Here is a 13,920-nt window from a genome sequence, read left to right on the forward strand (position 1 = left end):
ACCTGATCTGGCTGACTTCTCTGGCTTCTTTATCCTTTTGGCTCCTTGGCACACGAACATGAATTTCTGGTAATTCAATCACCACTCCTTATTAGTCTATGTCAGCCCACCTCTTGTCAGCTTCCTCACTCCCCACTTCTCACTCCACTTCCCATTTCCCACGCACCTTGCGTCCTCTAGTTCAAAGCTCTGACCGCAATCATACATACTCATTACCCTGCCTTATATTTTCTTCTCTCTCATACTTAAATGAATCTCCTTATACTGGCTTCCGGTCCATTTTTTGACCAAGTAGCAACCAAATTCCAGTCCAGACTAGTTGGTCACCCCCACCTGTGAACACCTCAGTTCTGGCTCCTACAAACCCCAGGGCTCCTGTCTACTCTGGATCCCCAGGCCTGTCCAGCTGCTACAAGATTCAATGGCTCAACCACATGTCTAGCAGAGTAGCTGCAGCTTCTGCCTCACCTACAGGACTAAAATACTGCCTTTACCAGTGGCACTACACATGTGTTATTGTTCATAGACTCCACGGTTCCTAGTGCTTATAGAAAACTAGGAGTCCCTCAGTGGCACATATGGTTAAGCACCTGACTACTAGCTGAAAGGCTGTGGTTCAGACTTACCCACAGGTGCCTCAGAAGACAGGCCTGGTGATCTGCTTCCAAAAGGTCACAGCCTGGAAAATCCTATGGGGCAGTTCTACTCTGCACATGCCAGGTTGCCATGAGGCAGAACTGACTTGATGGTAACAAACAACAATAACATAGAAAAACTAACAACTTACCATCTGCAAAGGCATGGGGAGAGGGGAAGTGGGGAGATGGGCCATGGGAATAAAGCATGATGAAATGCACTGCAGTACCAAGTGAAAAATGCTCTTCTTGGTTCATTCTAGAACTCCTCTGCCCCCTGCAAGACAACTTAAAATAAGTTGCAGAGCAGCAGGTGGCTAATTGCACGGCAGAATTCACTATCAGCAATGATCTCCCTCTGTAAACTGTGTTTGCCATTTCAGAGTACAACAGGAGAAGTTGAACCTTCAGTGGCAGTAAAGCACAAGCATGAAACCCACAGACAAGGTAGAAAGAAAGCGGATGATAAAGGAGAACGCATTCCTGTTGTAACAGACACTTATTTAAGCAGCTCATTTAGATTTGATTTTGAGGATAATAGAGACTTAACTGAGCATTCCAATCAGTTAAAAGGTTTTTCTAAATAAAATCAATATGTGAAGAAAATTTCCTGAAAATACATTTAATTAGAACAGGCTGTTTTAATCCAAAGTACATTCATATCTACAAATGGATATTTTAAAGGAGCTGAATTTGCTCCAACTTAATTGAAAACTATTTCAACAGAAATGTTTAATAATGTTTACCACACATATATAAGGCACTGCATTGCTCAATAAATATTTGTAAAGTAAATGAATAGAGTACAATGTGACATGGTGATTATTGTAAGCGCAGAAGAATGTCAGTTTACAAACATTTACTGAGCACCAGCTATGCCCCAGGGGCTGTGGGACAATGTGGGTTTAGACTAATGGAATAAATAGTAAGAGATATAGTAGTCCTCTTTGGGTGATGGAATTACTGGTAACTTTTAATTTTTTTCTTTGTATATTTATCTGATTTTCTTTAAATAATGAGCCACTGAAGGATTTTTTAATAATTAAAAAAAAGGGTTATTTCTATTTCAGGATAAAAAGATAAATAGATACTACTTAGACTATAACATAGACTACAGCTTCTGGCCACGATGGACTAACAGGGGCCGGATTTACCCTCCTACCTGAAACAGCTAAAACATTACACAAAGTGTGTTCAAGTTGTTACTAGACATTTTTCCGGTAACTAGACAGCAGATATTAAAGGAGCGATTCCTGAGAGACAGAAAACAAATCAGCAAGCCATACAATTGCCCCAGGGAGGCACGGATGAGGCTATGAAGGCCTTGGACGCCACACCGAGGATCTTTATTTTGAAGGCAGTGAGAATCTGCTTATTATAAATGGAACTGTGTCCCCCAAAAAGATGTGCTGAAGTCCTAACCCCTGTACTTGTGAATGTGACCTCCTCTGGAAATAAGAGTTTTCTTTTGTTATGTTAATGAGCTCACAGGGAGTACGGTGGGTGCTAAACCGAATCCATTCTGAGTGGTGTCTCATAAAGGGCAGTTCAGACATGGAGAGTCTCACACCCAGGGTGAAGATGCCATGTGAGGACCCATCCACAAGCCAAGGAATGCCAAGAAACACTCAGGCTGCCAGAGGCTGAAAGAGACAAGCAATGATCTTCCCCGAGAGTGGGCAGACCATAGCTCTGCTGACCCTGAATTTGGACTCCGAGCCTTCAAAACTGTGAGACAATACATTCCTGTTCTTTAAAACCACCCACTCGGAGTATTTTTGTTATGGCAGCACTAGCCAACGAAGATACCATGGAAAGGTTTTAACCATGGAACTGAAGTGGTCAGATTTGTCATTTTAAAAAGTAACTCTTGACTGGTATAAAGAATAAACTGGAGGAGAAAAACCAAGATGCCGGGAGGCTATAGTGGTGATCCAGGGAAACCGGGATGAAAGCTTGAGCTAGGACAGTCACGGCAGAAATGGAAAGAAGAAGATGGATTGCAGAGACATTTGAGAGGCAGAATTGTCAGGATATGGTGAGTGGTTAGAAGTGCTTTACTCACGAACTGCATTTTACTTAAAACAAAAATGTATTTTAGTCATACAAAGTGTAATTACTTTTTCAAATGTTATCTGCCCCACTGGAACACACCTCTAGGACAGGGTCTGTGTCTCATTATTCTTCAAATCCTTTCCGTCTCCCCAGTGCCTAGCGCATAAAAGGTACTCAAAGAATTTTTGTTGACTAAATGAAGATGTTTTGTGGGTTTGGCTGGAAAAATATTTGTCATACATAATATTGTTCCTATAGGACTGAAAACAGCCCTGGTAGCACAATGGTTAACTGAAAGGTTGGCGGTTTGAACCCACCCAGCAGCTCTGTAGGAGAAAGACCTGGCCATCTGCTCCTGTAAAGAGGAAGCACTATGGGGCCGGTTCTACTCTGCCACATGGAGTCGCTATGAGTTGAAAATCAACTCAATGGCACCTAACAACAGCAACATAGAACTAAAACATCCTTAACAAAAGTCATTTTAATCTATTATAACTTAGCTATCATTGTATATAAACCTCAGGCTGATTACACCTTATCTGGATGAAAACTTTAGGCTTCAGTTTGTGGATACAGACTGTCTTCAGTGAGCAGCATAAAGAATATCATGACTTTCTAAAAAGTTACATAATCCCTTGAGCATCCATTTAGCCTATAAAATGGAGTTAATAATACTTAGCACACAAAGTTACAGTAGAAGTGAGTAAAATCATACCTCACTGTTATGGATTGAATTGTATCCCCCAAAAATGTGTGTCAACTTGGTTAGGCTATGATTCCCAGTATTGTGTGGTTGTCCTCCATTTTGTGATCTGATATAATTATCCTATGTGTTGTAAATCCTAACCTCTATGATGTTAATGGGAGCCCTGGTGGTGCAGTAAGTTAACAAGAGCTATGTTAATGATGTTAACGAGCAGGATTAGAGGCAGTTATGTTAATGAGGCAGGACATAATCTACAGGATTAGGCTGTATCCTGAATGAATCTCTTTTGGGATATAAAAGAGAGAAGTAAGCAGAGAGAGAGAGGGACCTCATACCACCAAGAAAAAGAGCCAGGAGCAGACCTTTGGACCTGGGGCCCTTGCGCTGAGAAACTCCTAGACCTAAGAGAAGACTGATGACAAGCATCTTCCTCTAGAGCCAACAGAGAGAGAAAGCCTTCCCCTGGAACTGGCACCCTGAATTTAGACTTTTAGCCTCCTAGACTGTGAGAGAAAAAATTTGTTCGTTAAAGCCAAAAAAAAAAAAAAAGGTAATCTTACTAATATAGCAGTAAAGTACAGACCTGGGAAGGCAGCTCTACTGTTTATCATAAAATTCACACATCTAGGATGCCATTTCCTTCCTAACACACCTTAGTAAGCACCACACATAAAAAGAAAATCTGACCCTGGGTTTATTAAACAAAACAAAATAGAAAAATCTTATAAACAAAATAAAACCCCAAATCTTACCTCCAGTGTCTTATCCAATTTGGCAGCTAGTCTTCCAGCTTCATATAATAGCTGGGGACTGACGGAAATCTCAGCTATGGGTCTTCCTGGGAGATAAGTCATCAGCCTTACCAAGTAGCTTTTGATTTCAGAGCCATTGTCTAGATGGATGGAACAAGTTATACTGTCAGATATCCTCAGAAGAAATCATTAGAGGCTATTCTGCCTAGAAATAATTGCAAACAATAATGGAAATTATAGAAAAAGAGAAAAAAATGTGCTAACCTAAAACAGCTTACTGAGCAGGACTCCATGAGGCAGGGCTAAGAGGACAGAGCAAGGAGGTAGAACAGATAGACCTGAAGAAAACTGGGATTGGCCATGTTCATACCAACAACTTGTCTTATCTCTAAACATAAATCACCTCCTCTGGCAAATGAATGCCCCAAACACGCACTCTATATAAGTTTACAACTGAGGAAACTGAGGTATAAAGAAATGACTGTTCCGAAATCACAGACTTCCTCAGAGGCAAAGTGGCGTGTAGCCTGTGTTCCGAACACAGGACAATAACTACCCCTCAAGGACCATAATGAATTTCAGTTGTTCGGAGCAATGCAGATTAAGAAAGAACGGTTGAAAAGTTAAGAAAGAAAAGGACAGTCATGATTTCACACCTTTAGAAAACTCCAAGGAGTTGACTTCAGGCTGCTACCTGGAGAACTGAATTAGGTATATATTAACATTTAGAGGTGAAAGGGACCAAATCTTATAGATGAGGAAATGTAGCCTTAGGAATTTAAGTGGCGTGCCCAAGGTCACCTATACAGTTAATGACAGAGCTGGGATCTAAAATTCCTGATTCCCAGTCTTGTATCTTTTCTACTACACCACAGCACCATAATATCCTGCTGGTCTGAAGAATAAATATCTTTATTTTTCTGGTTAAAAAAAAAAAAGCTGTTCTGATTTCTACACATTCCCATAGTTATTTATCCATCAGGGCCTTTCTAAGTGGAAGAGTTATACTAGATCCTGGCTCTAATCACTTCAGAATCAAAGCCCCAATCTCTGCTTTGGTGATGTGGCGTTGCTTCTCTCAACCATCAAAAAATTAACCATGTCTGCACTTGGAATTGTGAACTTCTTCTTTTTTCTAATAATTTATTTTTGTTGTTGAGCATATACACAGCAGAACATATACCAATTCAACAATTTCTACATGTACAATTCAGTGACATTGATTACATTCTTTCAGTTGGGAAACCATTCTCATTCTCCTTTTCCAAGTTGTTCCTCCCTCATTAACATAAACTCACTGCCTCCTAAGTTTCCTACCTAAACTTTTGAGTTGCTCTTGTCAATTTGATCCCATAGAGACAGATCTTAAAAGAGCTCAATGCTCAAGGAAGACATTCTTTACTAGTTAAGCTAAACTACTGTCTGGTTGAAGGTTTAAAGATTATCTCAGGGCAGTAGTTTCAGGGGTTTGAACGACCTCCGTGGCTCCAGAAAATCTAGATTCTATGAGAATCTGAAGTTCTGTTCTGCATTTTTTTCCCCTTTTGATCAGGATTCTTCTATAGAATCTTTGATCAAAATGTGTGAATCTGTTACTGATATTTCTTCTTGATTTTTCCACTTGTAGCCAAAATGCAGTAATGTTGGCTACAGAAATGCACGAATAGACCGGCAAGTTGGTCATCTCTTACCTATGGACATAAGAGATGTGATGTTGCCTCCTTTAGTATGACACATGGAGGCTGTCGGAAATCCAGCTGCTTGCAGAAACATGATGCTGTGACTCTGCACTTCAATCAGGTCTGGATTTTTGCTAGACTCTGTGTTGCTTATTTTGAGAACATACTCAGTTGGGCCATCTGCAGTGTCTTGGGTTCTTGAAATGTACACATGAAAGTTTTGGTCATCGTAGCTGGGAAGTGGCTGGACCTCGGAAACTTTTAATCCAAATACCGATTCCACTAATGAAGAAGCTTGTACCTCACTGAAAGCAGGTTTTGCAAGAGCCTGTGATTGCTGATCATCTCCACTTGACATTGTGTCTGGGGTGGGGGAAAAAAATGGAAATGAGACATATAATGAATATATTTATTTCAATGACTTTTCTCAAGGCAGACCAGTTATATTTCTCTATATTAATGACTTACTATTTTTGATTACTAGTTTTTACTCATAAATTTAAAAAATCAAACTAGTAAATGGGATAAAGAAGTAGATGTTTTGGCAAGGGAGTATAAATTCTTGGGCCATACCTAACAGAGACTAGAGAAACCCTGAGAGTATGGCCCCCGGACACCCTTTTACCTCAGTAATGAAGTCACTCCTGAGGTTCACCCTTCAGCCAAAAGATTAGACAGGCCCAAAAAACAAAATGAGACTGAAGGGGCACAACAGTCCAAGAGCAAGGACTAGAAGGCAAGAAGGGACAGGAAAGCTGGTAATAGGGAACCCAAGGTCGAGAAGGGGAGAGTGTTGACGTGGTGGGGTTGATAACCAATGTCATAAAACAAGACGTATACTAACTATTTAATGAGAAGCTAGTTTGTTCTGTAAACCTTCATCTAAAGTACAATTAAAAAAAAAAATCCTTGGGCCATAAAGTGAGTTTTAAATTACTTTATGAAGGTATGTTCCCAGGGACAGAACACAGATCAGGAAAGCAGCTTGGATATCATCTAGTCCAAGTCCTCCTCCTCCCCATCAACTTTACAGGGGAAATTCAGCTCCTGAGGGGTTAAGCGACTTGCCCAAAGTTACATACCAGGTTACAGTAAGAACTCAGCTTTCCAGATTCTTAATCATGATTATGTCCTTTTAACTACACCACCATCGGTCTTGAGTTAAAATAGGAATTCAAACACAGTGTTCTTACTTTCCTATTCACCAAACAAAAAAAACCAAACCTGTTGCCATCGAGTAGATTCTGACTCATGGCAGCCCCATGAGTTACAGAGTAGAACTGGTTTTCTTGGCCATATTCTTTACAGAAGAAGATCGCCAGGCCTTTCTTCCACAGTGGCGCTGGGTGAGTTCGAACTACCAACCTTTAGGTTAGCAGTCGAGCACAAACTGTTTATGCCACCGAGGGACCTTTCTATTCACAGTTCTGTTAGATTATAAGGCTCATCTTCTAGCTTCTCACTCTACCTTAAATATAAAACTGTTGACTGATGCACAAAGATCAGTGAGGCACTGTGAGAAATATGCAGATGAGCTTAGAGAGTTCTCTAACATCTGAAAAGTTAGCTCACAGTCATAGAAATCCTAAACAAAAATTTTAAAAATGGTTCAAAATAACAAGTTATAAGGCAGTAAGTGATAAACTAATAGAATGCCAAAGAAAACCCTGAATTAACTAAGTATAAACCTGAAATGACTGAATTAACACCGAAGTGACTGAGTTTACCTTAAATTGGAAAGAGTAAGTTTTCTACTGCCCAGGGAAATAGGGGCTTGAAATAAAAAATTGAAGCCAGTTACAAAAATAAAGTTATACCTGAGTTTATGACCTATCAAATTAGTATCTGCCAAAACTATTGCAGAAATTCAGAGCGTAGAGAGATTACTGTTAATGTCTAATCACTTCAGATCTATCACAGCAAAGGCCCAACTAATTCCAGTGAGTGGAAGAGGATAAAATTCAAGGATGTATGCTAAGGCTCTCCTATATGACCCCTTCCTTCTATGCCTCAGTCCTAGGACTACAGCCTGATAAGTGATAATAAAAGTATAAACCACAAATGCCATCTCCCCTGCCCCCACCCCACAGCTTCCCCTGATTCTCCTACCCAATGCGATGTCTCCTGCCTCAACACTTGCATAGCCCCTGGTGTCACTGGCAAGTTCTCCCCGCCTGTTATAATTACCACATTCTTGACAATCACTTCTCGTGACCAGGGCATTTTCTTTCAGAAGGAAGTTAAGCCATTCCAGGTTTTGTTCACCACAGATATTGTGACAAAGCCTGAATGGGGTTTCAAAACAATCTTTGCACTTGAAACTTCTGGGAACCAATATATTCTGTCACACTGTATTTGGGCTTAAGACTTTACATGGAATGTTAACATTCCTTCTGGAGATTTGTAAACTGGTATAAGGCCAGTTTTCACAATGTAATATGGAACTGAAGGTTTAACTCCAAGCTGAAACGTTGGAGTAATTTTTCGACTCCCAAAGCCTTAAAGGATTTCAGGATAATTCTGAATTTGATATGAATCATAGATTCTTTTTTTGTTTTGTTTTGTTTATTGTTGTAGTTTAAATGAAGTTTACATTTCAAGTTAGTCTCCCAGACAAAAATTTATACATACATTGTTATGCAACCCTAATTGTTCTCCCCATACAGTGACAGCACACTCCTCCTTTCCACCCCTGCTTTCCCATGTCCATTCAACCAGCTCCTAACCCTCTCTGCCTTCCCATCTCACCTCTGGACAGAAGCCGCCCATTTAGTCTCTTGTATCTACTTGAGCTAAGAGGCACACTCCTCACGAGTATCACTTTATGTCCCACAGTCCAGTCCAATCCCTGTCTGAAGAGTTGGCCTTGGAAACTGTTTTAGTTCTGGCCTAATAGGGAATCCAGGGGCTTGAATCATAGATTCTTAAAGGTAAAAGGAACCTTAAAGGTAACTGGTGAAGGCCAAGCTCCCTTCTAGTCCAGAAAATGTTCCTATAACATCCTTGAATGAGGCTTTTTAAGCCCGTTTGAAGAGCCTTGTTTTCTAAAGCAGCTTAAAGTGGGACAACTCACACCATCATAAAGACATCCTGGTGTAATGAACAGGAACTTTTATTTTAGTCTCACCTCTACTACCTAAGCTCTGAAACTTTAGACTAGTCATTTCTCCTCTAAAAGGGAGTTGGACTAGATCATCTCTACAAGTCCTTCTAGCTCTAATATTCTATACTTCTAAAGTTCTTTTTTTTTTTTTTTAGCTTACATTTGCCTTCTTCCTTTGTATACAAGGAATCCAAATCAAGGAACTAATGACACAGATCACGTTAGCTCTTGAAAGCAAGTAAATATAGGGAAAGAAATGTGTGTGATTCAAATCCTATAGCCTCTATTTCCTGCAAACAGTATTTTACTAAACTCCCGAAAAAGCCCTCAGGAAGCAAATATTTTCCAATCCCAAGGTTTGTGCCAGAATCTTAGAAGCTTTGCCCTACAACCAAGAGAGCTGGACCTTAAACTTTGTGCAAGATATATCAGCCAATAAACAAGAGTCATTCTGATTTCTCTTCCCTGTCTCACCCCCAAAGGGTTACAAAGTCTAGTAAAGTCTGCCTCAGCACACAGGGGCAGATTATCCAACTGGCAAGGTAAGCACAGTGCTCACCTTGCTTACCAGATCAGTAGTGAACAATTTCACATTTTTTCACCACGTCAAAGATTCTGCTTCTAGGTATGGCTGGCATCTGTCTCTTTCCCAACCACACAGCACCCTCCTACAGAATCAAAGCCTCTTTTCAAATATACAATCCTGACGGGGGCGGATGACCCAGGAAGCAAGGTAAACACAGGCTTACCTGTGCTTACTAATCTGTAGTGAACAAAGATCTCTGATGGAGTGAAACTCGTGTGAAATTATTCACTACAGATGATCTGGTAAGCAAGGTAAAGCCCGTGCTTAACTTGCCTGTTGGATAATCCACCCGTTAGCATGTCTCCCAAATCTATCCCTCTTCTCCTGAAATCCCTTCTGGTATGTCCTTCCACGGTTGGAGGAGAGCAGGGATTGTACCCAGTAAATCTCTGTATCCCCAGCACCTAGCCCACAGCTTTGCATTTTATTATAGTCCTTGTTAAACATCGATGAACTAACGAATGCATGGTCGCCTTCACTCCACAGGCTCACCGGGCTGTTTACTCTCAAATGGGATCAGGAAATAGCAAGGCAGGGACTCAGCTTTTCTAGAATCTGTAGTTTTTCAAAGACACAGCAATATGCTGCCGTGCGCTCCAAGATCTTCCTGCAGGAAGGGAAAAGAGTGGTGGGCGAGCGGGCTGCAGAGGGGTGCGCAGCCTTGCCGGCCCAAGAGGCAGGAAAATAAGAGAAGAGGCACACAAGTCAGGCTCACAGCGTTATTTGTATTAGTGGGTCCGGTGGGAACTTAGAAATTGTTCCCACCAGACACTTGGCCCCGAGCCCAGGCGCCATACCTCCCCTCTGCCTACCAGTGTCTCCACACAGGTATCGGGAGGGTCGGACCAGATTGCTTCTCAGGTGCCACGCTTTGATTCTGGGATCTCAGTTCTGCCCTTTCGGCTTACAGGTGAAGCCTGGAGAGGTGGCTGCCTTGCCTAGAGCGCACGCAGCGAGTCTGAGGTGGGACAGGTGCTGCAGCAGTCCGAGCGACGGACTCGCGGCCTCAGACTAGCCATGAGCCTCCTTACCCCGGGCCTCGCCTCTGCTTTCCCCACCTCAGCTCACCCGCAATGATCCGAGGGCCTGGCGTGCGACCGTTTCTCCAGCAGTCCGGAACTGAAGCCTGAGCCCCGCCCTAGGGTTGCGAGGCAGCGCAAGCTGCCTGCGCCCGCCGACCCTGGGAGCCAATCAGCAGCTTTCCGATTCCTGAGTAACACCTCGCAGTTCCGCCTAATCCTCGTGATAGTGGCAGCAACCTGAACCCGTTCTCTCGGGATTCTAAGAGTCTGGGCGGAACGCGCGTGCTCGTTTTTCCTTCCTTCTCCCCACCCCCCCCAACACTGCTGGAAGCGCGTGTCTTGGAGGCCATCTTCGGAAAGCGCGGCTCAAGGTGGATTCGAGCCCATCCCAGCTCCAAGAACTGCAAGGGCCCTGGTTGGGGGTTCTGTGAGTCGGGCCTGGCTGAGTTCCACAGGAGACCTAGCTCCCCCGATACCGGAATGTTAGACCCGGAGGTAGTCTTATTTATCGAGAAGGCCCTACACTCCTTGTGCTGCTGGAGAAACTGAAGCCTCGGCCAGAACGCAGCTCACCCAACTCCCAGCTTATGCTTTTGCCACAGCACCGTGTGTTCTCCTCTCTCCCTAAGCCATTTAATTGAAGAGACGTGGAGGGAGAAGGAAGGCCGCCCAAACAGCTTTCCCAGGGGAGTGGAGTCACCTCAGCGAGGTGGTGTGACACAGAGAAATAGAATTGGCAACTGGGTCAGAATCCTTATGTAGGCAATGCAGTCAGTGGATTCTCTCCCCGAAGGAAAGTCTGCGGAACTCACGGGGTTTTCAGAAGGTTGCCTGGGAATCACGGGATTACAGCCAGGCAAGTTGAAAGATCTTAATTGTCAAAGACATTAGACTATGATAAACAGCTTGATGCCTTTCTTCAGCCAAGGACTTCTAATAGATCAGAGCACTCTTACCTACTAGAGCAGAGTCCTGGACACCCATCCACTCCTGCCTGCACTTCGCTGTATTTTGGTTTTGTTGATGCACATTTTTTTCTTCCCCTGTCAGGATATAGCACACTCAAGTTTTTGCCGGTCACCCTGATTGACCTGGACGTTTGCCAAACCTGTACCAACCACCTATTAAGGGATGGCATCTTTTTCTATTTTAGATGTGGTTCTTGCCTACTTCACTTCTGATCTTCAACTTACAGGGCTGTCTTTTTACAGTGGGGGCTGGGGGCATAGTTAATAACAAGATTCTCATTCCTTCAGGATGAAATTTTCTGTAATAGCCTGACTCCTGTTGGCTCCCGTAGGCCCTTCCGCATGCTGTTTCTTCAGGCAGGCAGCTCCTGAATTCTCTTCATCTTTTCTCACTACTCCACATTTGTTGGTCCTGTCTTTTTCCACGTCTCTTGGGAGGAGGGAATGGTAATGAAGATTGAATCTGGCGGGTATCGTGGGAACTGAAGAGACAGGGCTGCTAGGTCCATGACCACCTCCTTTGGCATGTCCCAGTTTCCACTCCAGAAAGAGGTCTCTGCCTTGGCGAACCTCCAAGGTTCATCTTTCTGCCTCATGGTGGTGCTTTACTGTATGTTCTACTATGTGCCAGGCACTGTACTACTAGGTGCTGGGTGTGCAAAGGAAAAGATTATGATTTCCATTCTCAAGGAGTTAACTGTCTAGCGGAGGAGTCTGGCATTTAAACAATATGACAAGTACTGTGATAGAAGTAAAACAACTCGCTACAGCAACACAAAAGTGACTAACTCTTGCCTCAGAGACTAAGGCTTCACAGAGAAGGTGACATTTGACTTGAGTCTTGAAGTATGAGTAGTTTTACCTCAGTGGGACTAGATGGGTAAGTTGTGCAAAAACATAAAATTATAAAGAAACATTGCTTTATTGTTCCTTTTTATTGCTGAGTAGTATTCCATGGACTGCCAGAAGAACTAACAAATGTGTCTTGGAAGATGTACACCAGAATGTTCCTTAGAAGTAAGGATGGTGAGACTTCATCTCACATACTTTGGAACGTTACCAGGAGGGACCAGTCCCTGGAGAAGGACATCATGCTTGGTAGAGGGTCAGCGAAAAAGGAGAAGACCCTCAATGAGATGAATTGACGCAGTGGTTGCAACAATGGGCTCAAACATTGCAACAATTGTGAGGATGACGCCGGACCAGGCAGTGTCTCATTCTGTTGTACACGGGGTTGCCAGAGAGTTCGAACCGACTTCATAGCACCTGACAACGACAACAGCACTCCAGGGTATGGATGTACCCACAGCTGAAGTATTCACCCAATGAAAGACATTTGGGTTGTTTCCAGATTGGGGTTTACAGATGTACAGGTTTTATGTGAACATAAGTATACATTTCTCTTGGATAAATGCCCAAGAATGCAATTGTTGGGTCATATGGTAACTGCACATTTAGTTTTGTAAGAAAATGCCGAACTTTTCCAGAGAGGCTGTACCATTTTATATTCCCACTAGCAATGTATGAGTATTTCGTTTCTCCACATCCTTGCCAGCATTTGGCGTTGTCACTATTTTTTATTTTAGCTATTCTGATAAGTGTGTGGTGATATCACATTGTGATTTTAACTTTGCGTTTCCCTAATGAATAATGATACCCAATATCCTTTTAATAAATCCCCTTTCTGCTTAATTAGTTGCAGTCAAGTTTCTGTTGCTTATAATACAAAACTGTACCACAATGTCCAAAATAGAACTCTTGATTTTCATCCTCAAATCTGTTTTTTCCCTAGACTTTCTCATCTCATTAAATGAGACCACCAATCACAAAGTATTTTAGACCAAAAATATAGGAGTATTATCAAATTTTGTCATTTTCTCCCATCCCGTATTTCAGATTCCATTATCAAATCATGTCAGCTTTTTTTAAAAAATAATATTTTATTGTGTTTTAGGTGAAAGTTTACACAGCAAATTAGTTTCCCCTTTAACAATTTTTTATACAAATTGTTCTGTGCCATTGGTTACAATTTTTACAAAGGGTCGGCATTCTCATTATTTCCATTCTGTTTGATCTGTTTCCATTGATGTAGCTTCCCTTCCTCTTTTTGCTGTCTCATCTTTGCTTTTGGGTAACTGTTGATGGTTTGGTCTCATATAGTCAATTGTTTAAGGGAGCACATTACTCACGGGTGATATTGTTTATTTTATAAGCCAATCTATTATTTGGGTAAAAGGTGACCTGCAGAAATAGCTTCAATTCCAAGTTCAGAGGTATCTTAGGGCAATAGTCTTGGGGGTTCCTCTAGTCTATTGGTCCAGTAGGTCTGGATTTTTTTAGGAATGTGAGTTTTGTTCTACGTTTTTCTCCCATTCTATCCAGGAATTTCTATTGTGTCCCTGATTAGAATGGTC

At 42.2% G+C, this 13,920-nt stretch overlaps 1 protein-coding gene across 2 annotated transcripts in view; it reads right to left on the reverse strand.

Moving 5' to 3' along the window:
• Positions 1-10,623, reverse strand: part of HYKK (hydroxylysine kinase) — a 16,393-nt gene extending 5,770 nt beyond the window's left edge. Inside the window, exons 1-3 of one of the 2 annotated variants that reach the window (XM_004387464.2) lie at positions 10,585-10,623; positions 5,840-6,190; positions 4,149-4,288 (exon numbers count right to left, since the gene is read on the reverse strand). In XM_004387464.2, coding sequence (XP_004387521.1) covers positions 4,149-4,288; positions 5,840-6,185 — 486 coding nt within the window. In that variant the 5' untranslated portion in view covers positions 6,186-6,190; positions 10,585-10,623. Of the gene's footprint in view, positions 1-4,148; positions 4,289-5,839; positions 6,191-10,328; positions 10,551-10,584 lie in introns of those variants that run through there. The other variant, XM_023741661.1, reaches the window with a different exon arrangement.
• Between the last annotated feature and the right edge of the window lie 3,297 nt (positions 10,624-13,920).

The sequence above is a fragment of the Trichechus manatus genome, unplaced genomic scaffold (assembly GCF_000243295.1).
Source record: "Trichechus manatus latirostris isolate Lorelei unplaced genomic scaffold, TriManLat1.0 scaffold00186, whole genome shotgun sequence".
NCBI classification, from domain to species: domain Eukaryota; kingdom Metazoa; phylum Chordata; class Mammalia; order Sirenia; family Trichechidae; genus Trichechus; species Trichechus manatus.